This window comes from Callospermophilus lateralis, chromosome 15, assembly GCF_048772815.1.
Source record: "Callospermophilus lateralis isolate mCalLat2 chromosome 15, mCalLat2.hap1, whole genome shotgun sequence".
In the NCBI taxonomy this organism is placed as follows: domain Eukaryota; kingdom Metazoa; phylum Chordata; class Mammalia; order Rodentia; family Sciuridae; genus Callospermophilus; species Callospermophilus lateralis.
This window is the reverse complement of record NC_135319.1, coordinates 21065510-21092577: the sequence shown is the minus strand read 5'-3', so window position 1 is coordinate 21092577 and position 27068 is coordinate 21065510. Positions and strand designations below refer to the sequence as shown.

At 46.2% G+C, this 27068-nt stretch overlaps 1 protein-coding gene across 6 annotated transcripts in view; it reads left to right on the top strand.

The window, feature by feature from the left end:
- Positions 1–27068, top strand: part of Arhgap22 (Rho GTPase activating protein 22) — a 180662-nt gene that overhangs the window by 133089 nt on the left and 20505 nt on the right. For 2 of the 6 annotated variants that reach the window (XM_076834535.1, XM_076834539.1), the window contains one exon: positions 14623–14751. The exons of 1 other annotated variant lie outside the window; for it this stretch is intronic. In XM_076834535.1, coding sequence (XP_076690650.1) covers positions 14623–14751 — 129 coding nt within the window. Of the gene's footprint in view, positions 1–5966; positions 6020–14622; positions 14800–27068 lie in introns of those variants that run through there. 3 more of the 6 variants (XM_076834534.1, XM_076834537.1, XM_076834538.1) reach the window with 2 other exon arrangements.

Genomic DNA, 27068 nt, shown 5'->3' with positions numbered 1-27068 from the left:
CATCGAGTTGCTTAGCAGAGGACACGGCAGTAGCAGGCTGGTGGTGTGGTGGCCTGGTAGTCACGGACAGCAGCAGCTACGGGACCTGGTTAATCTTTCTGAAAGGTACATCTCCTTGTGTTCCCAGCGCATGGCACAATGTCTGGCACATAGTCGGCCTTCAGTTGGTAACCTGTGGAAAACAGGAAGTGGACAAGAGGAGGATTTTGAGGAAGTTAAAGGAGAAGGGGATATTGGAGCTGGATTTTGAAGATGGAGCAGGAGTCCAGGTGGTCAGGTGGAAGTCATATGCATGTGCAGAGACAGGGAGGAGGTCCATGGTATAAACTGGGGACAAGAAGGCCAGGGCTTGGGGGGGTCCCTTGAGGTGGGAGAGTTGCTGACTGGGCCTGCAAAGGTGCTATTGCAGGCGTCTGTCCTGAAGACCGGAGGCGTCATGACGTGGGGTTCTCACTGGGGAAGAGGAAGGTCTGACTTGCACTTCAGAAGAAAGCCTTTGGCCTGTCCAGGCATTCCCCAGCCTGCCCCACCCTCCTCCTCACTTCTGCAATTTGCCCTGGGAGAGGGAGCCCAGTCCCAATTCTCCCAGGGGGTACTGCCTGGGGCAAGGTCACATGAATTCCCTGAAAACCCAAACATCCCCAGAACCAAAAAAGAAGATTCCCAGGGAGACACCAATTTGAAGAAATGAAACCCCACTACGATGATGGGCTGGCTGAAGGGGAACCTGGAGTGAAAACCATATGGAGGACATTGGAGTTTTTTTTGTGTTTTTTTTTTTTTTAAATAAAAATTCTCAAAGGGCAGACCTGAACTTTTCTTCCTTTTTTTGGGATTGCACCCAGGGGCATTTTACCACGGAGCTATATCCCCAGTCCTTTTTATTCTTTTTAAAATTTGAGACAGGATTTTGCCAAGTTGCCCAGGCTGGCCTCGACCTTGAGATCCTCCTACCTCAGCCTCCTGAGTTTTTGGAATTACAGGTGTGCACCACCAGGCCTGGCAGGACTGACTTCTCCAGGGCCAGACACATCAGCGTCTGCCTCTCTGGATGATGAAGAGAAACACAATCTTTATTTCAGAAAGTCATGTGTCCTCATAAAGCCATTTAGGGACCCTTGAGAGAGTCTCTAAGTGAGAAGTCAGTCTTTCTTCATCTGCTTCTGCCCTAACCGCCTCCTCCTGGGGTAAGCCCAGGCCCCATGTCCTGCTTGTCATTACAGGCATCAGGCATGCATACCTAGGCACCTGTGTATATAGGTTACTCTCATGCAAATGGCAGCCTGTCCTTCACAAGAGTTTACTTCTTCCACATAATAATGTATCATTCCATACCACTTTATACAATTTCCCTGCTTTCTGTTTAGAGGAGGTTCATATAAAATTTCTTTAACTGGCACAGTCGGCTCTTCATTGGATTCTGCATCTGTGGATTCAACCAGCTTCAGACTAAAAATCTTCAGAAAAATAAATTATGCCTGTTAGAACATGGGCAGATATTTTTCTTGTCACTATTCCCTAAACAATACAGTGTAAGGACTATTTAAATAACATTTCCATTGTTTTAGGTATTACAAGTAATCTAGAAAATATTTAAAGTACATGGGAGGATGTGCATAGGTTCTATGCAAATACTGTATCATTTTATGTAAGAGACCTGAGCATCTGAGGATTTTGTATCTGAGGTGGTTTTGGAATCAATCCCTAGCAGATACTTAGGGACTGTGTTAGTCCTGGACAGATATGTTAGTCAGCTTTGTATTACTGTAACAAAATACTTGAGATAATCAACTCAAAAAGAGGAAAGGTTTCTTTTTCTTACTTTTAGAAAAACTTCATAATTTTTCTTAGTTTTAGAGGTTTCATTCTACGGTTGGTTGGCCCGGTTGCTTTTGAGCCTATGGCAGGGTGGTAGTACATTATGGCCAGGAGTGTGTGGCAGATGAATCTGCTTACCACATGGAAACAAGGAGAGATAGGAAGGGGCTGGATTTCCCAGAGTCCTCTTCAAGGCATGTCCTGAGTGAACTAAGACCTTCCATTGAACTCCACCTCTTAAAGGTTCTACCACCTTTAAGAGGTAGCACCAACCTGAGGACCAGTCCTTTAACACAGAGGCCATTAGGGGACATTCTAGACCCAAACTATAGCTATGGATGGTTAAGTCGTTCCCAATCTATTCTTGCTATCTCCTTATGCACATGTGAAAGTTTATCTAAACCATAAACTCCTAGGATTAGACTGCTGGGTCATCTTCAAATTTGATAGTTATTATAAAATTATCCCCCAAAGAGATTGTACCATAATCTACCTACACCAACAGGGTAGAAATCTGCCTGCTTTCCTCACCACCTCTACCCAAGTTTTCACCTCCAGCTGCTAGCACCTCCCACCTCTGGGGAGCTGTAAACCAGCTGCAGGGTTCCAGGTTTTTAAATCTTTGATCTATTATGAATTTGTATTTTTTTGGTAAGGTTTGACGTAGTAATTCAACTTGATTTTCCTCTGGTTAAGCTGTCCCCTTCCCATTTATTAAGTATCTCATGTTGTACTCATTGCTTTTGAAATAACTCCTTAATCATATCCCAGACTTCCCATATATATTTGAGTCTCTCTTGGGTCATATCATCAAAACCAGGTTGTTTTAATTAATGTAGCTCTGTTCTCTGAATCCATAATTTGTAGAACTGGTTCAACTTCATAATTGTATCCTTTTTTCAAAAATACAATTTGCCTGTGAACTTTAAAATAGTTCAACTTACATAGTTAAAAAAGAAATGCTACGAGTATTTTATTATGTTAAATTTATAGACTAGCTTAGGAATTGACATCTCTCTCACTTTACAAATTACATACAAGGCATGCATTTCTGTTGCCTCTAATTTACAAAAAGCTTGTGATTGCCGTATATTGACTTTGCAACTGCCTAACACTGGATTCTTTTATTGCTTGTATTGGTTTTTTAGTTAATTGACTGAGCTTTTCCACACATGTAAACAGATAATCTGAAAAATAATAATAGTACCACCACATCCTCCTATCCTGATTGTGTATCTTACATTCTTTTTCTTGTCCAGTTTACACTTGTGAATACTTCTGGGAAAATGTTAAGTAGCAGGGGCCATTAGTGGACCTGCGTGGATTGTCCTTGGCCTCCCTGGGAATGTTGCCATTGACTCTCCACTGAAACACATTGTTGATTTTGGCATATCTTTGTAGAAGAAGGATCTACCTCTTTCATTTAATGTAGAGTTTTTATCCCAATGGATGTTATATTTTGTCAAGTGCCTTTCAAGGTTTCTATGAAGACCCAGCAGCAGGTCCACCAGTGTGACCAAGAAGCCACCAAGACTGTGTCTCCCTGGCAACTATGGAAAAGCTCTAGCAGCAGCCAAGGGCTGCCTTGTGGCTCTCAGGGTCTCTGTACCAACCTGCTGTCCGCTGCAGGTCACAAACCCCCACTCATTGGCTGAAAACGAAGGAGATATTCTCATAACCCTAGGACCCAGAGGGGGCAGATCCCGGGTTAGTGAACTACCAGCAAGGGTTTTAGCTTCCCCTCTGCCTTGTCTGCCCTCCTTGGATTGTAGGCTCTGCTTGCTGGCCCATTATGATCCCAAGATGACCCTTAAGCACCCCTCACCCCATGCGGGAAACTCCTCTTGATGAAGAAGGCTCTCTTAATGGATACCTTCTTAGCTTCAAGGGAATCCATCTTAAAACACAAACATTTACCATCTCAAGTTCCCATGGTCAGGAGTCTGGGTATGGTTCTCACAAGCTGATGCACGTGTTAGCTGTGGCTGTGGTCTCATCTGAAGGCCCTGCTGAGCTTGAGGCTCCATCCCGTGGCCATTGTTAAGAGACAGTTCCTTGAGGGCCGTTGAACTGAGGGCTGCGGTCCCTGGCTAGCCACATGGTTCTCCATACAGGACAGCCCACCGCATGGCAGTGGCTTCCACAGAGCCAGTGAGTGAGAGGACATACCAGACAGAAGTCACAGACTATTTGTAACTGCGCCGCAAAGTGACATTGTCATTTTCTGCTATTTTCCATTCACTAAAAGCAAGTTGCTAGGTTCAGCCCACATTCGAAAGAGGTGATTATAGAAGGATGCAAATACCAGAAGGCAGCTTTCACTGGGGGCCACCTTAGAGTCCACTCACCATAGGATGGAGCCAGGGCCAGGACCACCAACTGCCTGGGGGTTGGAGGGTTAGATCCTCAATCCCCCAAAAGTGGGGGTGAATGGTCAATGCTTTAGGAGTCCAGTCAGCAAGGAATTTCCCCTTACTGACTAGTCATGTGACCTTGGACTTCAACCTCTTCTTTAGTGTCTGTTTTCTCATCTGGGACTTGAGTGTTGTAATTGTATCACAATATAGGGTTGCTGTGAGGAGCGAGAGCTAAAACCTGCAAATTCTTAGAATGGTGTCCAGCATGTGGTAGTATGTACTCAATAAAAGTTGGCTATTTTAATAACAAAAATTGCCTGTCCTACCACAGAGCCCTCCAGGTGCCCCCACACGACTGCTGCCATTCATGGAGCCCCTACCCGTTTTCAGGATTACACTACTCCCTGAGGATACTAGGAGAATAGCGGGAAAGGCCTACTTTCAGGAAAAGGACATCCCTATAACAGAGATGTACTATAATCACGGATATAAACAAACAGGCTGTTTTCAATCAGGATAATTTCGGTAGAGGGCAAGCAGCCTTAAAGTAATGGAGCAGGAGTGGGCAGTTCTTGGACAAAAGTTCTCACTCAGGGAGGTTTCTCTGAGTGACATTCGAGTTGAAGCCGGAAGCTGAGGAGGAGGTGTTTTGGAGCACCTGAGAGGGAACAGAAATTCTAGCCGGGAAGAGGGTCAGCCTGAGAGAGAGAACAAGGGAGCCGGGATTTCTGAGGGCACATGAGTGTATCAGACAAGCCTGGCTTCCTGCTGTTCCTTGCCGACCAAAGCTTGGTGCCTGTTCCTGCCCCAGCCCTTCAGGAAGTATCTTCAGAGCTGTTCCATGGTACAGGCTCCTGATGCCCTGTCCAGGTGGAGAGAATGATGCCGGAGGCCAGTCTGGGCAAGGGAGCTGGCTCCTGTTCCCTTCGTCCTGAAGCGGGACAAACACCATAAGGGTGGCAGCTGATTTCTTGAGATGAATCCAAAACAGTTAAGTTCAAATCCTGGATGTGCCACTTCCCAGTGGGTGACCTTCCGGGAGCCTTAGCTGTCCTGTCTGCAATACCAGGCAGACAGTGCCTCCCCTAGAGGGTGTGAGTACACCTATGTACCATGTGCAAGTGCCATGCCCAGCCCCGGACTTCATCCAGTCTTCACCATAACCCCACGAGATAGATCCAGGACCGGTCTCATTTTATTGGTGAGGAAATGGAAACAGAAAGGTTACGTATGTAACTAGCTCAAGACCACGTTCCAGTAAGCACTTGCATTTATCTGGTTTCTTCCATAGATATTCTTTAATCTCCTCCAACCTTGTGAGGGATAGCAGCCCTAGTGGTTAAGCCCATTTCTCAACCCCCTTCCTTGTGCTGGGGAAATGGGATGGACGGAAGCCTGATTTTACATCCTCCACTCAGCCCAGGACACTTACCACTTTCTAGGGGAGGAAGTGCAGGGTAGGGAGTGCACCGGTGGCTGAAGAGTGACCTGCTGTGTGATTTCCATGGTGCCTTCTTCCTGCTTCCCTCCAGCAGTTCATGCACCCACAGGAGGGCCCCATGGGGATTCTGGCAGATCTTTCTCACTCCGCCCTGGACATTCCCCACCTTTGGGCACTGAGCAATGCAGAAGTCCCCAGGAGAGTCAAAAGGCCCTGATCCCCCACCACAGGAGAGTGCACTGGAGACTGCGGCTCGCCCTTCGGAGCCTCTCCTGCCCATGGGTCTGGCTGCCTCCTGACCCAGCCACACCAGCCCCTCTCCTCTCACCACGCCCCGCGTCTTCTCGCATCATGCCCTTCTGCCCTGCCAAGCATCTGAAGAAGATTAGGCGTCTGCCCCATGGTAAGTGGGCAGTCAGATTCACAGACATGCTCTGGGAACACCAGGATGGGGGGTGGGGAGAGTGAGTAACTCTGGAAAGCTAGAGGTGTCTGCTGGCTCCAAGCCATAAAGATAAATTAAAGGAGGGAGGCCCTGTGGTGGGTTCAGCCTGGCGCGCATTCTCAGGGATGGACTGGGGACGCTGACCCTGGGGATTCTCTGTGGGCACCTCCAATTGGTTCTTATCCAGAGCTGGTCATACGCCCACAGAGGTCCCAGGATGCTTGAGGGTACCACTCCCCCAGTCCCAACACTTCTCTGGGAATATGGTAGGAAGAATAATGGCCCTAAAGGATAGCATACCTTCCTGTACCACCCCAGTCTACACTGCTCAGAAACTGTCCAGGACTGTAGCCTCCAGTCTCACGTGGGGCTACACATGAAATTTGTCTAGGCCAACGGGAGAGGTGCTATAATGATAAATATACACCCAATTTTGAAGACTTAGTGTAGATATATTTTTAAAACTCAATAATTTTAACTGCATGCTTATGCTAATTATAGTATTATGAAAACATTGGGATAAATGGAATTTATTATTAAAAATAGTTATACCTGGGCCTGGAGGTGTAACAGGGAGAGGACATGGTTAGCCTTTGGGAGGTCCTGGGTTCAATCCCCAGTACTAATAAACAAACAAATAATTATATCTGTTTCTTCTTAGTTTTTCCACATAACTACCAAAACATTTTAAATTGCTCATGTAGTTCATGTTATATTTCCATTTGACCACAGTAGTCCATACATTGTGTATCCCTGAGACTTGGCCTTCACCCCTGGGAATCCTGCTGTGGGGTTCCCTGCCCTCTTGGGCAGTAAGTAGAATGACAGCAGGCACTGGAACAAATCTTACATTGTTGCTACTGCCACTTTTAAGTGTTCTTGTTTTGTTTGTTTTTAACATTTTCCATAAACCCTGGTAGAGGATAGCTAAGTCAGGTATAGACTGATTAGTTCATCTGAACATCATGGAACACATGTCCCATATTCCAGTGGTTTACGGAATGCTTTCACACATATTACTTACTTTCTTTTTCTTATTAAGAAATTGTCATATGAAAAAGCTCCTGTCCTGGGACCACTGTGCAGATCTGCTCTATCTTGAAGCCACCTGCTCCCTTGCAAAATACCTTGCTTGGATAGAAGCAGAACTCTGTATAAAAGGGAGTTCTTAAGTTTAGGAGCTCAGAGGGGAGCAAGCCCAGCTGGGAAAAAGAGCTCCCACCTGGATTGGGTGCTTGGAATAAACCAGAAGTAGAAGTGGAGAGCATGGTGTGGACTCAGAGGGAGCCAGACTGTCTGGGGTCCCTAGTTCACTGTAATATACATCAACAGTTCAAATTATAGCTTGGACATGTTTCTAAATGTGACTAGGCTTCAGTTTCCTTTCCTTTGAAATGGAGCTAATAACACCGCGTCCTTTACGACACTGTGAGCATTCAAACTTCTAATACTCATCAGTTGGCCAGCATCCTGCCTGCTTGGCACGGAGGGCTTCCTCTCACCAGGGACTCTCACTGACGAGGTGACCTGGGTTCAAGAGAGCTGGCTGCAACACTAAACTAAGAAACTGGTGAAAAAGCAGAAGACACAGCATTAATTTCCATATCGAGGGTAGGACGGCTCTGCGACCTTAAGGGTCAGCTGGTAAAGAGAGCGAGCACCCAGAATCTCTTAGTTTTTATAGAGCCACCAACAAAGGAGTTGTTGATGGAATGTTCTTCACCAAATAAGGCAGGGGATAAGGTTTCAAAGGTGGAGTCTTGCTTGGTGAAGTCTTGTGGTCAGCAGAGTGACATCCTGGCCAGTCTCACCCACCTCAGGTGCTGTATGGGATCACAGGAAGAGCCTGGGGAGAGGCGCACTTAAACCAGGCAGCCCAATCAGCGTGCGATGCCAGACCTGTCCCCTCGCAGGGCTAAGATGTGCACAGCTCACACACAGCCCACGCAGGCTCGAGACAGCTTCCTGTGTGACAGTCACCTGGGTTCTTTTGCTGCTGCTGTTGTCAGTCTTGCCTTTCCATGCCAGGCTCTGCTACTATGTAGAACAGACAAGTAAGGGTAGGCCACGAACAGTGTAAGTAAGGGTGTTAGGGTAAACGTACATAGTTTAATAAACTATAGTAAATGCAGTGGAAAAAATGAAAGCTGGAAAGGAGTGTGGGTGTGATGGGTGACGTGTGGTGAAGTTCAATAGGATGGTCAGGAAGGAGTCCCTAAGAAGGGGATATTTTAGGAAAGAACTGAAGGAGATGAGGGAGAAAACTGTTCTAGGGCCTGGGAGAACAGCAAGGGTGAGACCCAGTGGAAAGACCCATGAAGCAAGGGCGAGCTGGGCGTGTTTGAGGAATGGCAAGAAACCAAGGGAGACGCAGCCGGAGGCCGAGGCTTGGACAAGGGGATGAGCAGGCTTGAAGATTATTGCAAGGATTTGGCTGAGATGGGGGCTCCTGGGAAATATTGGGCAGGGTTGTGGTAGCTGTTTTGAGTCCTAATGGGGGCATTGTAACTTCCTTATCAAGAATAGACTGTGGGGGGAGTAGGAAGGACAACAGAATGCATCTGACATTATCACCCTATGTGTATATGTGACTACACGACAGTGTGATTCCATATCATTCTACATTCTACAACCAGAAGAATGAGAAATTATACTCCATTTATATATGATGGGTCAAAATGTATCCTACTGTTATGTATCACTAATTAGGGGGTGGAAATAGACTGTGTTGGATGCAGTGGCACACGCCTGTAATCCCAGTGGCTCAGGAGGCCAAGGCAGGAGGATCATGAGTTCAAAGCTAAGCTTCAGCAACTTAGCAAGGCCCTAAGTAATTCAGCAAGACCCTGTCTTTAAATAAAATAAAAAGAAGGCTGGGGATGTGACTGAGTGGTTAGGTGCCCCTGGGTTCAATCCCTGGTAGCAAAAAAATAAATAAAAATTAAAAAGACCATAAGAGACAAGGGAAGGACCCCAAGTCTGTGCCAGTCCTCCAGATGAGGCATCATGGTGGCTGGAAACCAGCAGAACGATAAAAAGTGACTTGATTTTGATAGAATTTGCTGATGGAAATGGATGCGATGTGAGAGACAGGGGAGCTGAGGACATGACTGGTCTCAACTCGGGTAACTAGAAGAGGGAGTTACCTCAGCCAGGAAGGAGGGTGCTGGCAGATCTGGAGATGGGCTCCACACTGGTCTGGAGGGCAGGGGAGCAGTGAATCTGGAAGTCATCAGCTCAGGGTCAGCCTTTAAAGCCTGAGATTGGATGAGCCCACCAGAGGACAAGGTGAATCAGGATGTATGAGGGGGGAGGAGTCCAGGGGACCCCTAGCTCTCTGCCTCCAGCACCTCGTTGCCTGGTACTGAGATGGGAGCACAAGAAGGAACTATTTGGTCAGAAGAGGTAGGGATCATTTTTGGACATGACATGGTGTGCCTGTGGAATATCGTACTACTATAGGATTATGACGGTCATTTAGACTCACAGGCAGCCTAGATCTGATTGCTCCATGTCCGTGGTTCTTAAGTGGGGCAGTTTTGCTCTCTAGGAGATATTTGGCACTATGTGGAGGAGATTTTGATTGTCACACCTGGGAAGGAGGAGAGGCTGCTACTGGCATCTAATGGGTAGAGGCTAGGGATGTTGCTAAACATCCTCCAGTGCACAAGACAATCCCCAGCCCCCACAAAGAACCATCTGGCCCCAGATGTCAGTAGTGTTAAGGCTGAGAGATCCTGCTCCAAATGGTACTAAATTGAGATGATAATAAAAATGAATGTTTAGGAGTGCTTGCTAGCTCCCAGGTGCTAAAATAAGGAAATAGCCCATTTCTTCTCCCTACAGCAGCGTGACTCTGATGCTTAGGGAGGTTGAGTCCCTGTGCTCCATGTGGCGGAGCTGAGGTCAACCCAGGTGGGCTCTAAGCACTGTCTAAGAGGGTACTGAGGCCTGAGCTGTGTGTAGTGGGGTGGGTGGGGTGGCGACTTAGTGACCATGTGGACTGGTGAAAGGAAAGTCCAGGAACAGCAATTAGAGACCCTCATCTTTCTTTCTGAAATACTTGCTGTTACAACCTTTTTCTTTAAAGCTAACATGAGCCCTTCCTAAGTAACAGAGAAAAGGAGGTGTAAATAACCAAATGCTGTAGAAAATCCCAAAGCTTGTTTTATTTTGTTTATTTTCATAGTGCTAGGGGTGGAATGCAGTGGAAAATTATGCATGCTAGACAAACACTGTAGCACTGAATGACACCCCCAGTCCCCCCAAAGTTTGCTTTAATAACTTATTTCATTTTCTTTGCACTTCTCTCCATTGCCATAAATTTACATTGATGATAGAGAACAAGTTTATGGGTGAACACTCCTGGGTCGCATCCTGTCCCCTCCACTTATTTGCTCGTGAGCTAAATGTTCAACTTCTCAGTAATACTCCTAAGCTAAGGTGTTTATGAGGATTGTATGTGACAGTATATGTTAAGTACATTGTCCAGTATTACACATAGAGTACACCCTTAGATATGGTAGTATTAATTTCACTTCTGAACAGGACAAAGAGATTTTTTTATTTTTTTACTGATAAGCCAACAAAGGAGATATAATGAAATCATAAAAAAAGAAAAAAAAAAGTAAAGAAGAGAAGGACAAATGGGACCAATGGAAAACAGAAGACAGACTTAAACCTCAGCATAGCAACAATCACATTATAAATAGAGCTTGTCAGATTGGACAGAAAAGCAAAAGCCAACCATAAGCCTGACAAGAAATGCACTTACAATATAAAGACATAAATAAGTTAAAAGTAAAAAGATGGGAAAAGATATTACACTGACGCTAATCAAAAGAAAGCTGGAGTGACTTTATATGAGACAAAGATTGTTACTAGGGATAAGAAGGTCATTTCACAACGGTAAAGGGGATTTGCCAAGAGGACCTGACAATCTTAAATATTTATGCTCCTAATAGCAGAGCTTCAAACTACATAAAGAAAAACTGACAAAGGCAAAAGAAAAAATAGACAAATAGAAAATGGAGCTTTCAATTACCCTTTTTTTTCATAATTGATAGAACAAGTAGAAAAATTGTAATAATATTGAAGACTTGAACAAAACTCTACAACCAGACCAAAGTGACATTTATAGATCACTCTCTCCAGCCCCCGCAGAATAATTCTTCTCAGTGCACACAGAGCGGCTACAAAGATAGGCTGTACTCTGGGCCAAAACCGGGTTTTAATAGATATAAAAGGATTCAAGCCAAACACCATAAGGAATCAAATTAGAAAAAAAGAAACAGAGATTTCTGGAAAATTCCCCCCAAATTTGGAAACTAATGCACTTCCAAATAACCCATTGAACAAATAAGAAATCAAAGGGAAGTTAGAAGGTATTTGAGCTGAATTAAAATGAAAGCACAGCATACTTAGGGGATGCCCACCATGCAGTAATTAGGGAAGACAATTGTAACAGGAAATGCATATAAAGATCTAGAAAAAGGACAAGTTACACCCAAGGCAAGCAGAGGAAAATACTACAGATCAGAGTGGAAATCAGTGAAATAGAATACAGACTGGCAAACTGCAGGTGCTGCCTGAGTTTGTAAGTTAAGTTTTACCCAAATGCAGCAAAGCCCTTGTATTTACATATGGCTAATAGCTGCTTTTTCTCCTTTCCCCCCAGAGTGGAGAAGTTGTGACAAAGTCTATCTGGCTTATCAACCTAAGATATCTACCATCCAACCTTCAACAACATTTAGTAGCTCAGAAAAACAATAGACAAAATTAAAAAAAAAAGCTAGCTTTTGAGATTGATAAAAGTCAGTAAGACTAATCAGGGGAAAAGGAGAGAAGACATAAATGATCAATCCTCAATATCAGTGAGAGGTCTTGTAACTAGAGATTCTTCAAATGTTAAGAGGGTAATAAAGGAATATTATAAAGAACTTTGTACATATTAAAAAATAGAAATTTATTGTGAACCCCCCTGCACACACACAATGGAATATGACTCAGCCTTAAAGAGGAATAAAATCATGGCATGTGCCAGAAAATGGATGGAGCTGGAGAACATCATGCTAAGTGAAATAAGCCAATCCCCCAAAACCAAATGTTTTCTCTAATATGCAGATGCTAATTCACAATAAGAGGTGGGGGCTAGGAAAGAATAGAGTATTTTGGACTAGGTAGAGGGGAGTGAAGGGAAGGGAGAGATGTGGGAGTAGGAAGTATAGTAGAATGAATCTGACATTATTACACTGTGTATGTGTGATTACACAGCCCATGTGATTCTACACCATGTACAACCAGAAGAATGAGAAATTAGACTCCATTTATGTATGATGTGTCAAAATGCATTCTACTGTCATGTATCACTAACTAGATCAAAAACAAAAAACAAAACAAAAAACCTCCCCACAATGAAAGCTCCAGACCTAGGTGGCTGCACTGGTGAATTCTATAAAATATTTAAAGAAGAAATAATAGAAGCTCTATACAAACTCTCTAAAAACAATTGAAAAGTGGGAAATCCTTAATAGGTTATTCTGTGAGGCCAGGATCACCCCAATGCCAAAATCAGACAAAGACATTATAGGAGAAAATAATCGCAGGCCCATTTCCCTCATGAAAGAGAAGAAAAGTCTCAAAAAGATCAAACCCAACTATATGTAAACAGGGTGGTGGGATTTATCTCAGGTATTCAGGGTTGGTTTAACATTTGCAAACCCATTGAAATGATTGTACTAAGTAATTCATCCACAGTAGAATCATTTCAATAGATGCAAAAGAGACATTTGACAAAACCAACATCTATCTCTGATAAAAATTCTCTTCAAATTAGATAGAAAGAATTTCCTTAACCTAATAAAATATATCCTTGAAAAAACCTATCATGGATATACTTAATGATGAAAATCTGAATGCCTAAAAATCAGGAATAAGAAGGTTCTTGCTTTCGCCACTTCTATTCAACATTATATTTGAGGCTCTAATCTGTGAAATTAGAATGAAATACAAAGTGCCCAAACTGGAAAGGAAGAAGTCCTTTGTAAAATTCAACCTGTCTATTTTCAGGCAGCAGGGTTGCCTACGTAGGTACCTGGCAAGCAAGCAGAGGATAGGCTTTCCAACATGTGCAGGAACATCTGCATACAGCAGAATGAATTTATAGCACGTAGAAAAATTAACTCTGAGGCCTAAATGGAAATCTTAAAACTATGAAACTTCTAATCGAAAAACTAGGAGAAAATGTTTGTGTCCTTGGGTTAAGCAAAACTTTTCTCAGATACAACACAATATAATTCAAGCACACCCAATCAAAAAAAAAAAAAAAAAAGATAAATTGAACCTTGTAAAATGAAAAACTTCTGCTGTTGGCACATGCACACACGCACATGTTCTATGCTCAGGAAGCATTTCTCCCCATCTGGGTTCCAACCCTGGGCCATAAACTCCAGTGAGGAGCAGCCTGGGTCTCAGGATGCTCCCCAACTGCCTTTATACTCCCTTGGGAATATGGGTGTCGGGGACTTAACACTAACAGATGGTCCTGGTTAGCGTCTGACGCATTGGGGCTTTAAGAAAGTAATTCTGAATTACATATTATGGGATATGAAGAGTGGGGTGTATAAAGGCAGACTTGTTCTTAAAATTTTTTAGATTGGGCTGGGGTATGATTAGTGGTAGAGGATTTTTACCTGGCGTGTATGAGGCCCTGGGTTCAATTCATACCCCCCTCCCCCAGAGTCCCTTAAATCGCCCATAAAGTTCAGAATAATCTCAAAGATTAAGTAATTTACACATGAAAATTTGAGAACTAGGAGAGCTGCTGGGGCAGGAGGATCAGTTCGTAAGAGGTCGAGGTTTCCTGCCCTCTTGCCTTTAGATATGGGTCCAGTGTCAAGCTGCGATGGACACAGAGAAGTCTGTGCTCCTTCTGGTTTAATAACCATCCTCTGTAACAGAGGTAGAATCAGGGAATCTGGTCTTGTCTTCAGGATGGGGAGCGGAGGCTGTCAGGTCAGAGCTGAAGTTAAAACCATATGGTGATGTGGATTTAAAGCTAGGAAAGGTGATGTTCACAAAACACATAATGAGGCTACTGTGGGGACTGAATTTCTCCAATACTAGCTGAAAAATCTGCATTTTTTCCCCTAACAGTGCCCTGTGTACATTGTTGTTGTGTTTTTCCTCCTATACTGGGGATTGAACTTTTTTTTTTTTTTTTTTTTTTTTTTGCAATCTTCCTGGCTCAGTCTCCTGAGTAACTGGGATTCAGACATGTACCACTGTACCTCAATCTGAGATTCTTTTTATGATTTCTATTTTGATAAGAAAAACAAAGTGAGAAAAGAGAAAACCAGAAAGAAAGATGGGCGAGGTGTGAAGGAGATAGGTTGGAAAATGAACCAAAAGCAGGACTAGAGTCAGAAGGCTCTGGAAAGCTCTCCTCAGGAAATGAAGGAGAGCTGTGTAGGTTGGTGTCAGGACTAGAGAGCATGCAGTGGGTGGGCACCCTGTCGTCCCCCATGCAGACCCTGCATAAGCCTTGTCTCCCTGTCTTGCAGGTGGTGCCGGGGAGCGGGAGAAGGTGCCAGCCAACCCTGAGGCGCTCCTGCTCATGGCCAGCTCCCAGCGTGACATGGAGGACTGGGTGCAGGCCATCCGCCGGGTCATCTTGGCCCCGCTTGGCGGAGGTACTGCCCGTAGCTCGCATGCCCACCCTCTAGAACCCTTGCCTGCAGGTAATCTTGCCCTCTCCCACCCAAGCCCCAAGTTCCCTCTCACTTGGGACTTGCTGGCTGCACATGACTGCACCCTGGCCCCTCTATGCTGGCCTTCAAGTCACACCTCTCACCTGGGTGCAAAGCAGGTCCATTTTCAAAAGACAGGCCATCCTCCAACCAGAGTCCCGTGGCTTGTGTACTGACCTCTCTGCTTCCTCCTGAATGCTGGGTGGGTGCGAAGTGGCCTTTGCACAGGCCAGAGGTGGGCTACGTGCTGCCCTCCCCCAAACCCACTCCCTGTCCCTGCTCTGAAAGCACCTGTTGCCACTAACTTGCTTCTTCCTTTGTTCAGAAGCAGTTCTTGGGTGCCTAAAAGTACTAACTTCTATTCCAGGCACTAGGAATTCAGTGGTAAATAAAGCAGATCATACCTCCGCCCTCCCCACCCTCCATTCTCCTCGAAAGACAAATGTAAACAAATGCATGTGTCTGGTGATGTCCAGGAACAAGAGGTGCAAGGAAGCAAAGTAAAAAAGCTCAGTGAGAGGGCAGAGGGGATGTCACTAGGGTGACTAGGATGGTCACACTAGGGTGGCCCAGAAGGCTTACCAAAGTGACTGGGAGAACAAGAAGCGTGGGGAGGGATGAGAGAACCAGGAGAAGGATGGCAAATGCAAAGGCACAGGTGGGACTAAGCTGGGCAGGCCCAAGTGTCTAGGGGGCTGAAGACAGGGAGAGTGGGAGGGTCTGAGGTGAGGGAGGTGTCTGGGCCCTGGAGCCAGATAGACAAGAGTGGCCACAGGAGGTCAAGGCAGTCATGAGACAAGAAGTAAGGGGGACATGCTGGGGTGGAGTGGAGGAGGTGGTTGGTGCATAGTGGCCATTGCAAATAAGTTCTGAAGATGGAGATGGAGTTATGCCTATGGTCTGGACATGGTACAAGAGAAGGAGAGCTGTCTGGCTGTTGTCTGTGTAGGTTGGTATTCATGCAAAGTCAGGAAAGAGCTTTCAGGATAGGGCCTCCATCCCCTGGGACCTGGTGGAAGAGGGCACCAACTCCCTGCTGGATTTGGGAACAGGAGTCTCAGGACTGGGTTGGGTCCTGACACACAAGCTTGGGGCATCCCCCTCTCCCTGCAGTGTTCGTAGGTACATACTCTGGGCGGAAACAGACTCTCATCCTGGGGGCTGAGAGCCCATCTCTAAACCTGGCAAGCCCCATAAGCTAAGCCTGTCCTTTGCCCGTCACCCCAGCCCTCCTCTCTCAGCCTTGGTTATGCCCTGCCTGATCACCTTCATTAAACCATAAACCCCTCACATAGAAGGCTTAGTGTAGTGTTGAAAGCTAAGTTATTCTCTTGGACTTCATAAATAGCATCACACTGTCAGCTGTGGCTTCCTTGACCCTGATGGTTGCAGCAAATTTGACCTATAATTCCAGTTTAATAGTCTGGGAAGGCAGGAGCCACCCAGACACTGCCACAAGCTCCTAATGGCTTCCTTTGGTACAATGTTGTTGAAAGTGAGCCTGTGGAACAGGTAGAGCCTAGAAGCAGAATCCCGTGTTGCTGGACTTTGATTGATGACAGGTGGCACCTTAGAGTACCAGGAGGCAAGACATCATCAAGACCTTGGGTGGAGAAAGATTGTTAAAAAAATAACTTACAAAAAGCACTAATATGTTTGGAAAATATTGATATATTGTACTAAATAAAACAAGAGCATTTGTTCTTTAAAAGGTAGATTAGGAGACTAAAAAGAGATATAGTCTGAGAGAAGGTGTTTACAACACATAAACCCATCAAATGACTCACTCCCCAGCCTCTTATAAATCAATAAGGCAAAGACAGACAAGCCAGTAGCAACACTGGAAAGAGGCTTGAATGGGCACTTTGCAATAAAAGCAGTCATGACCGTGGTCATGGTCAGTGGTGTGCAACCACATTGAGTATCAGAGAAATGCAAATTAAACTACAACATGGTTCATCTGTTCACCACCAAAATGACTAAATGAAAAAGAAAGTTCCAAGTGGTGATGAAGTTAAAGGGCTAAAGAATCTTGCATATATTACTGGGGAAATTGTTTGGCATACCTGGTAAAGTTGATGCTGTTGCCTGCGGGGGTCCCAGAAGTTCCACTAGGAGGCATATCCTATATAGAAATGTATGTACAGCTTCAGGAATAGCTGATGTGCTCAGAACACATAAGATGTTCATGGCAATCATACTTTAATAGCCTGACACTAACCCAAATGCCCAGCAACAGTACTATGAATAAATAACTCTAATGGGAAATAAATAACTGCTTGGGAAATTCCACAACAACGTGAAAGAACTGCTCCACCTAACAACATGCACGAACCTTTAAAATGATGTGGAACTCAGGAAGCCAGATAAACCGAAAAATAATATGCTTTATCATTCCAGTTATATCAAATTTATAGCAAAAATTCATCACAAAAATACAAAGCAAAGAAATAAATGCCTTAAAACCCAGGATGGTAGGGAGGAGGAGGAGGTTAAGAGTGTGTGGGGGGGGAATTCGGTTTCTGGAATGTTCTTTGCTTGACTTGGGTAGAGTTATGCAGGTGTTCATTTTGCAATAATGATATTAATCTGTATATTTATACTTTAAGTACTTTTCTGGATGTGCATATATTTCACTATGTTAAAAGATAAAAAGAAAAATAGAGAAGAAATAACAAAGAGTCTAAGTAATTTGTTAAAGATGACATGGCCAGTAAGGGAGTGGGCAGGTGGCAGTTCTGACGTCAAAGACCATGCTTGTTATCCCCAGCAGCATGTCCACAAGCAGCAACCAGAGGGACACCCTCACACAGTTCTACCTGTGCTTGGTGGGCCTGGTTCCCCACCCACATATCAATCTCTCTACTTGCTTGGGATGGGGACCATTGGCAGAATCCCAGGTAGAACCCAGCCTCACCACTCCCTTGGGGCCCGCCATTTGTCTCCAGGCTTTGTGCTGAAGGACTGATTTGTGGCATTAAACAGGGACTGTCATCAAAAGCACTTTATCTCCCTTCTACCAGAAATACAGAGGAAACAAAGAAGTGCCAGGAGCCCGCACATGCCAGACATGTCTGGGCAAGCATGATGCTCGCAGGTGGGCTCAGTCAGCCTGGGAAGGTTTCCTGGCAGAGCCGTTGTTAACCTGGGTCTCCTGGAAAGGAGGCTTAGAGGGTCAGTCCTTCTCTGCTGTTTCATAAGGGAGTCAGCGAGCCCTTTCAGACATGTTTGCTCTGGGGCCCCGCAGCCACCACTGACGGACTCCAGTAGGCAGCATGTGAGCTGCAGATTGAAAAGCCTGGCCGTCCCCACAAGGCAGGCAGCTGTCATTGCTGATGGCTCACCCTGGGGTGGCTTACTTGGAAGGCCTCAGGTGCATTCATTCATTCATCCACTCACTCGTTTAGCCAGTCTTTTTTTTTCTCAAACATGTTCTAAGTGTTGGGTAATATTGTGAGCAGCAAGATGGGTCCTCATGGGCACTCAGATTCTAGTTGAGGAGATGGGCGATAAGAAAACTAAGCAAATCTATCTGTAGACCAGATGGGCTGAGTGTAGTGGAGGGTGGGGGTTGGAGTTTAATGACCTCCGAGTAAAGGAGATAACAGCACGGGCAGAGGGGTCGTACTGAAGAGCAGCAAGGGGACCAGGTCACTGGAGCAGAGTGGATGAAGGGGTGAGAAGAGGAGGGTGGCCAGGGAGGGAAAGGGGACTTGTCATCGTGGCACAGTGATTGCACCCCAGCATTTTGGACAGAGAAGTGTCAAAGCCTGACAAGATCCCTTTGGCTGCTGTGTTGAGAATAAGTGAAGGGAGGACCAGAGAAGAACATGGAGACCAGTTAGGAATTCCATACCCAACGATGCAGGTGAGAGGTAAAGGCAGCGTGCCCTGGACTGTGGTGGTGATAGGAAGTACAGCTGAATCTGGATCTGCAGGTTCAACCGGGGATTGCAAACATTTGAGAGAGAGAGAGAGAAATGTGTCTGTCTTGAACACACACAGTCTTTTTTATTGTCATTACTTCCTAAAATATATAGTATAACAACTATTTAGCTTTTGCATTTTATTAGGCATTACAAGTAATCTAGAAATGATTTAAAGTATGTGGGAAGATTGTGTGGTTCTATGCAAACACTATGCCATTTTTATATAAGGGACTTGAGCTTCTGTGGATTTTGCTATCTGTGGGGGCTCCTGGAACAAATTCTTGATACCGCAGGATAACTATAAATGAATTTGTAGTTTATTATGGTTTTTTTTTTTTTTTTTTGAAGGTAGAACTGGTAGCTTTGCCAGGCTAGTATGGTCTGTAGAGATTGAATGAGAGAAATCATTGGTAATTCTAGAGTCTTTTGATCTAAGCAACTGGAAAGATGGATTGGCCATGAACAGGATTACAGGAAGGACAGTTGTTTGGAAGGAAGATTGGGGCTTAGTTTGGGCTACTTGGTAGATGGTTACGTTTGAATGTCAAATAAGCAGTTACATTTAAGTGTAGGGATCAGGAGAGGGGACTAAGCAAGAGAGAGAACTTGGGGGCCTGCTGGCACACAGAATCTGAAGCCCTGAGGCTGGATGAGCGCTGCTGATAGATCACCTAGAGGAGGGCCCAGACTGAGCCTGCTCATTGGTGACTTGATCACAGGTGGCTTTGTTGGAGTGCTGGCAGTACAGCCCAGTAGTGACTGTGTGAAACAGTACAGGGAATGGGATTGTGAGCATAACCAACTTTTTCAAGCCATTTACTATAAAGGGAAAGAGGAACGGAACAGTACCTGGAGGGGAAGTCCAGTACAGAGTGGTTTTGTGTATGTTATGATCTGGAATACAAAACAGCATCGCCAAAGATGGATAGTGCAGCAGAACAGAGAATCATTGCTGGAGGGCCAATCTGTCTTAAGGAGACGGAGGGAAAGTCCTCAACCAAACACTAACACACTGAAGGGAAAGTGAGGAACGAGAGGCGGGTAAGTGAGAAATGAAAGATGGAGACTGGCAGAGATACACACGAGTTTATTTGTCAGAAAGGCCATCTCTCTATAGGAGAGAGAGGCAAAACAGGCTTGAGTTCTGGGACTTTTATGGAAGAGGCTCAGGAATCAGAGCTGGGTGGATCCTGATGTGGGCTGTTAAGGGTTGGGTTGGTTTGAGGGAGTGGTGAACCTTTCTCAAAAAGGACCTTGGGTGGGAAAGCAAAACTTTTTCCTTAAAATGGGGTTGCCACTTAAGATGGCCATCCAGATGCTAAGCAAGGACCTTATATACACTGAATCCAGCAATCTGTACAACAGTTTTACACCATGACCAAATGAGATTTATCCCAGGAATGGAAGAGTGACTTAAAGCATCTGAAAATCAATTCGCGTAATACATCCGTAGAATAAAGGACAAAAATCACATGAATACCCCAGTGGCTTGGGAGGCTGAGGCAAGAGGAGCACAAGTTCAAAGACAGCCTCAGCAACTTAGTGAGACTCTGCCTCAAAATAAAAGGGAAAACCTGGTTCAATCTCTGGTACCAAAAAAAGAAATCACGTGAACCTCTCAGTAGATTCAGAAAAAGCATTTGAGAGCTGGGGTTATAGCTCAAGAGACAGAGCGCTTGCCTAGCACATGTGAGGCACAGGGTTTAATCCTTAGCACCACATAAAAATAAACAAATAAAATAAAGGCATGCTGTCCATCTACAACTACAAAAAAAATTTTAAAGAAAAAGCATTTGATAAAAGCAAGCACACCCAGAATAAAAGGGAGTTTAACCTGATAAAGGCCATCTACAAAATCCCCACAGATAGCGCATACTTCATAGAGGAAGACGAATTGCTTTTCTTCTAAAATCAGAAACAAGGCAAGGATTCTTGCCTTCACCACATCCAGTCAGTATTGTACTGGGAATTCTAGCTGGGCAATTAGACAAGAAAACAAAATGCATCCAGATTGCACACCGTATCCTTGTTTACAAAATGGGAATCTAATCTTTATAGGAATGTCACGAGCATTAAGAGAAAAAGTGGTGCCAAGTGCTCAGCCCTCTCTCAGGACTAAATAGTCCTCATTCTCTCAAACACTTGGTGAGCATCTGCCACACAGAGGCAGGCCACACAGCAGGGAAGAAAACAAAGGTTCCCGTTCTGCCCCCAGAGAGATAATAACAAGGAAAGGAGATCCCATGGCAAGTTGGAGCAGTGGTTCTCCAAGGTTAACTAGCATTAGAATCGTCCAGAGGAAGGCTTATAAAAATCAACTGTTGGTCCCACTCCCTGACTGGCTGACTCACCTGGGTGCAACCCTAGAGTCTGTGTTGCTAATGTTCTCTAGTGTCGCTGAGGATGCTGGTCTGGGAACCACATTTTGAGGATTGCTCTGTTGTTAGGCGATAGTGAGTGCTGTGGGAAAATCTAAATAAACAATGGCAAGGATGGGCCCTAATGAGAGAGTGATGTTCAGGCCTTTTTAAATTTTTAGCTTGTTGTGCATCTTCTATTTTATTTTTTATTGGGGTAAATTATTCACAACATAAAACATACCATTTTAACAACGTTTAAATGTACAGTTCAATGCCATTAAGTGCATTTACAGTGCTGTGCAGCCATTACTACCATCCAAACCCGGAACAGTTCATCGTCCCAAACTGAAACTCTGTACCTGTTAAACTAAAACTCCTGCTGGGTGTGGGGTACATGCCTGTAATCCCAGCAGCTTAGGAGGATGCGGCAGGCGGATTGCAAGTTCGAAGCCAGCCTTAGCAATTTAGCGGGACCCTGTCTCTAAATATGTAAGGGGACAGGGCATGTGGGCATGTGGGCTGGGCATGTGGCTCAGTGGTTTAGCACCCCTAAGATCAATCCCTAGTACCAAAAACAAAAAAACAATAACTCCCAGTTGCTTCCTTCCTCCTACCAACTCTTGACAACTGTCATTATGCTTTCTGTCTCTTGTGACTGTGACTACACATTTAAGTGGAATCACATAGTATTTGTCCTTTTGTGACTGGCTTATTTCTTTTAGTCTGATGCCCTGAAGGGTCATCTGTGTTGTAGCATATGTCAGAATTTCCTTCCTTTTTAAGGCTGAATAACATTCCATTAAATGTTATCTACTAGTTTGTTTATGCATGTGTCTGTTGGTCTCTTGGGTTGCTTCTACCACTTGACTACTAGGCATGATGCCGCCAGGAACATGAGTGTACAGATATGTCTTCTAGTCCCTGCTTTTAATTCTTTTGAGTGTATACCTAGAAGTGGGGTTGCTACTTCTGTTGAATTTTTAAAATAAATGTTTATTACTCCTTTTTAATTACACATAATATTAGGGTTCATTTTGCTCTGTGTAGTTTTTTGAGGGACCACCCTACCACTGTCCACAGTGGCTGCATCGTTTTGTGTTCCCACCAGCTGTGCACAAGGCTTCCAGTTTCTTCCAACTTTTCGTTTTTTTGATAGTAGCCATCCTCATGGGTAAGAGTTGGTGTCTCATTGTTCACGCAAAGTGTTGCAAGTAGTGAGAGAGTGACTCAGGAGGACATCTGGTGGAAGCCTGCCAGACAGAGGCCAGAGCCCTGACAGAAGCAGAACATCTGATGTGGTCTGGAACCATCACAGAGGTGGCTAGGCAGGAGGGAGGGAGGGAGGGACCGGACCGGATGGGAACTAAATGGCAGAGGCCTCCTGGGCGCCTGTCAGGACTTTGGTTTCTGCTCTTGAGAAAAATGAGGAGAGGGGTATTGGAGAGCTTTGGAATGTTGGGATCTGATACCTTGTTTAAGAGAATGTCTGCTACTGACCAGAGAGGTACTAGAGGAAGCCGGATACATATTTGCAGTAATCCAGGCAAAAGAGGTGCGTGTTCTCACTGTGGTTGTGAGCGGTGAAAGTGATCAGATTTCAAATCTCTTTTTGAGAGTAGGACTGATAAGATCCCCTGGATGTGGGTGTGAGATGGGGGCAGGCGAGCACTGACTCACGGTGTCTGACAGACAGTGCCCGGAGACAGCAAGAAGGAAACTCAGCGTGGAGAGGGTTGAAGAGCAAGACCCTGGCTCTGTTTGGACACGTTTGAGTTTGAGGTGTCTGTGAATCATTAAACCAATGGAGATGCTCAGTGGGCAGCTGGACGCAGGAATTTGTGGGGCCAGGGTGAGCGTTTGATATCTAGTGATGTGGCAACTGTCCCACTGATAGGCCCCCTGGCATTGCCTACCAAAGCCCAGGAGCCGCTGGTCACCACCTTTGCAGGTAGCAGCACAGAGCTGGGTAAATGGGGCAGTCCAGGGGTAAAGGGCCATCCTGGGGTAAGGGGCCTTGATGAGGAAGGGTGTCCCTGCTCAAAGTGGCTGCTCTGTGCTGGGGGCGAGGAGGAGAGCCCAGAGAGCAGGCCTTGGGAGATCCTGAGAGGGGTGCTGCCCCAGCCCGGCTGTGCAGAGTCCTCCCACACAGAGCCCCTGGGCACTTTCCTCTGACTTCCAGGAGCCAACTTTGTTGCTCTCAGATTCCTCAGACATCAACAGAGGCTTTGGGAAAGGGGGACAAATGCAGCTCCCTGAGGCCATATGGCAGGACAGTTGACATGGGGAAAATTCCAGCCTTGGTCAGTCTGGAGGGACACAAAGCAACCCTGTTATGGTGGTCATCATTTTTGAAATGACATCTCCAAGTGGAAACCCTGGAGGTACAATCAAATTCAGAGTGAAAGGTCAATGGCCCCAGGCCAGGTTGGCTGTGGTGGAGTTCCTAGTGGACCACTTCCACCCAGTGCTGTTTGTTCCATATTCTAGCTTTGCTGGAGGCTCAAGAAGGTAGTCTGGTTTCCAGTTTCTGTGAATGTCCACCAGCCAGGCCAGCAGGTTGGAGACTGGACATCACCTCACTGAACCAGCAGAAGCAGTACTTGAGCCTGGTTCTGGTCCACTGTCCATTCTAGCAGGCCCTTGGGTTTCCCGTGTCAGGTGAAGAGATGCCCTCACAGGTCTTGGAACTTGTCTAGGCTTAGAGAGAGCTGATCTATTCTCTTCTGGGTGTAGGGATTGGCTCACAGCACACTCCTGAGATCCTTCCCTGTGTTCCTCAAGGGTTCTCCCCTGCAAGGACCCCAGGAGCCTGTGAGCTTGGATCCCTGAGGAGAGAAACATCCAGAAGAGGGAGGAAGCCGTGGCCCAAGAGCTGGGTGCTCTTGTCTGGGGTTTGATGTACACTGGAGAGGGCAGAGAGGCTCACACAGAGGGGTTCAGTGACTGCATGACAGCACACTGGAGGGCGGGGAGCAGGAGCGACCTCCTGGGTTGGAGCCTGTCCCAGGCAGACCTCAGAGCGCAGCCGCCTCCACCTGCAGTGTCAATGGGGGAGGGGGAATTAAGACCGAGGGCAGAGACTTTTCCTGATGTCCTGGGCCCCAAACCAGGCTTCAGAGAGGAGGACCATCCAAGCTGAAGTTGTCATTTGTCATCAGGTTGTTCATGTGAGGGGACAGACCCTCAGGCCCTGAGCTCCCCAGCCATGCTCTCAGGGATCAATTCCAGGACACCCCGTGTGCATCCACCCCAACAGATACCACAGCCGAGAACCAACCCCGATGTGCGCCAGGTGTGGCAGGGCCAGGGCTTCACCTGGGGCTCTCAGGGCAGTGCCCACGAACGTCTTCTGGATGGGCGGCAGCTGCAGACTTCCATCCACTGGGGACCCTGGGCTGGGCTGGAGGGGAAACTGAGGCTCAGAGAGGAGAAAGCAAATTAGTACTAGAGCCCCTGGACACACATGAGAGGGTCCCACCTGTCCCCGGAATAGGTAGGTACCCCTACTGAGCCCTTGGACAGTTCTTTTCAGTGTGGACAGGGCCGTTAGATCCAGTGGGTCCCTGGGCTGGAGGAACCCCCAGGGTTTTCAGGACAGGACATTCGTTGACTTAGGTCCCCTGGCACTATGAACTGCCTTTCCCACCTTCCTGTTTACCTGAAGAGAAAAAATTGAGCATCGCCCCACCCCTACCTCCATGGCTTAGGAGGACTTTAGCCTCCACCCCCACACTTAGCATCAGGACTGGGACTAGGAGCCTCCTTGTCTTTGGGCACAGAATTTAAGGGAGCTTCAACAAACCCTATAATCATGATAAATATTTTATTGTGATTTTTTTTATAAATGAAAAGTAATGCAAAAAAACCCCAAAACATTGTATTACGTTCTTGTTGCTGCTCTTTGCCACCAATTTAGCAGCTTAAAACAACTTAAAGTTATTTTCTTATAAATTTGGCGGAAGAAAGAAGTCAGAACAGAGGCCTCTGAGGCTAAAATCCGGGTATGGGTAGGCCTGGGTTCTGAGGGCTGCAGGGGACAATCTGTCCCTTGCCCTTTGTACCTTCTGTAACTTTCAGTGTTGCTTGTCTGTAGCCTTACTGCTCCTGTGACCTCACAGCTCAGGTCTCTGCTTCTGTCGTCACTTTCTCTTATTCTGTAGTTCAATTTCCTTCTTCCTTCTTAGAAAGCCCTACAGTGCACCTAGACAATGCAGTAGGACCTCTCCATTGTTGACCTCATCACATCTGCCAATCTCTTCCTGTGTAAGATAACATAGCCACTTTCAGGAATTAGGTCAGAGACACCTTGGGGGGCCCTTTACTCATCTGACCACATCATGATAAACAAAATATCCAAATTTGAAACAAAAGGCTATAAGGGTGGGATAAGGGTCAGTTGAGGGAGCCAATTTCGAGGTTCACGTGAAGGGGCTGATTCCGCCTTCATTTAGCATTTTGATCATTTGTTCACAGATTTTTTTTTTTTTTTTTGCATCTTCTTTTTTTCTCTCTCCTCTTCCTTTCTTTCTTTTTTAGGTTGTGGTGCTCTACAGCTGAGCTTCCTCTCCTGCCCTCAGCCCTTTTTACTTTATTTTGAAACAGTCTCATCAGGTTTGCTGAGGAACTTTTGCCTGGAACTTGCCATTCTTCTGCCTCAGCCTTCCGAGTTGCTAGGGTTAAAGGCATGTGCCACCTGCACCCAGCTGCATTAATTCTTATTCCTACAAATATTTATTTTGGGGCTGGGGCTATGGCTCAGTGGGAGAGCACTTGCCTCGCACATGTGAGGCACTGGGTTCTATCCTCAGCACTACTGAAAAATAAATAAATAAGGAAAGATATTGTCCATCTACAACTAGAAAAACATTTACCTTGGTGACTGGGGTTTGGAGCACTCCTTACATTTTGCCTGCAGGGACATCCTAGACCAAGCTTTGCCAAGTATGAGCAAGAAGCATGACCCAGCTTGAAGATGGGCCCCCAGCCTATTCCAGGCTCAGGGCTCCCCTGAGTTCCTCCCTTGAGAATTCTGCCCACAACCCCCTGGTACCTCCATCTCTTCTGGCTGTTGTCACACAGCCCCAACCTTGCTTCTCTGTCCACTTTCCCTCCTGGTTTAGGTCTGACGCTGTGTGCCCACGTTGGTCTTTACCCTCTCCAAACTCTCCCAGGTCCTCACACTTTGGAAATAGGAAGTTGGAAATTGTGGGTTCTTCTAAGAATCCTATTTTGAGAGGAACATAGGCTTTGCAGAAAGACAACTGAGGTATGAATGAAGATCTGTCACCTATCAGCTGTGTGACCTCAGGCAAATCACAAAGCCTCGATGAGCCTCAGCTGGCTGCTTCTGTAAAATGCGGATGTTGATAACATCTCAGAGGTACTCAGGAAGAAAAGTAGGTTAAGTCCAAACCACTGTCTCTGGCACAGTGCTGACCTCTGGACAGGAGCCGGGTGCCCAGGGCTCCCGCCCACTGAAGCCGGCATCACCCTCCTGGCTGTGTGACTGAGACCAGTTGCCTAATCTTTCTGGACCTCGATTGCACCACCTGTAACACCTGCCTCCCAGGTTGAAGCCTGAGTGGGTGCTCCCAAAGCAGGTCCTGAGCAAAGAGGAAGTGACCGCTCACTGGGAGTCACTGCGTTCCCGGGATGCTTAATAACTCGGTGCGCAAGGAAGAAGGGGTCAGCGTTTAGAAACTGGAGATCTGGCCCGGCCGACTCCAGGCGTGGCATACCAGGCCCTCGCAGACCGGGGGCCCTCCCTCGCCGCAGGGTCGAAGCCCGGGGCGGCGCTGGCCAGGGCGGGCGGGCAGCGGGCAAGACGCTACCTGCGCGCGTGCCGGGCATTCCAGCCGCCGCCGCGCCGCCGCGCCCGGGCGCGCCATGGGCCTGATGCCGGCCGCGCGGGCCTTCTCCCGGTGCCGCGCCTGCCCGCGGCCGCCTTGCCGTCTGCCCGCCTGTTGCGCGC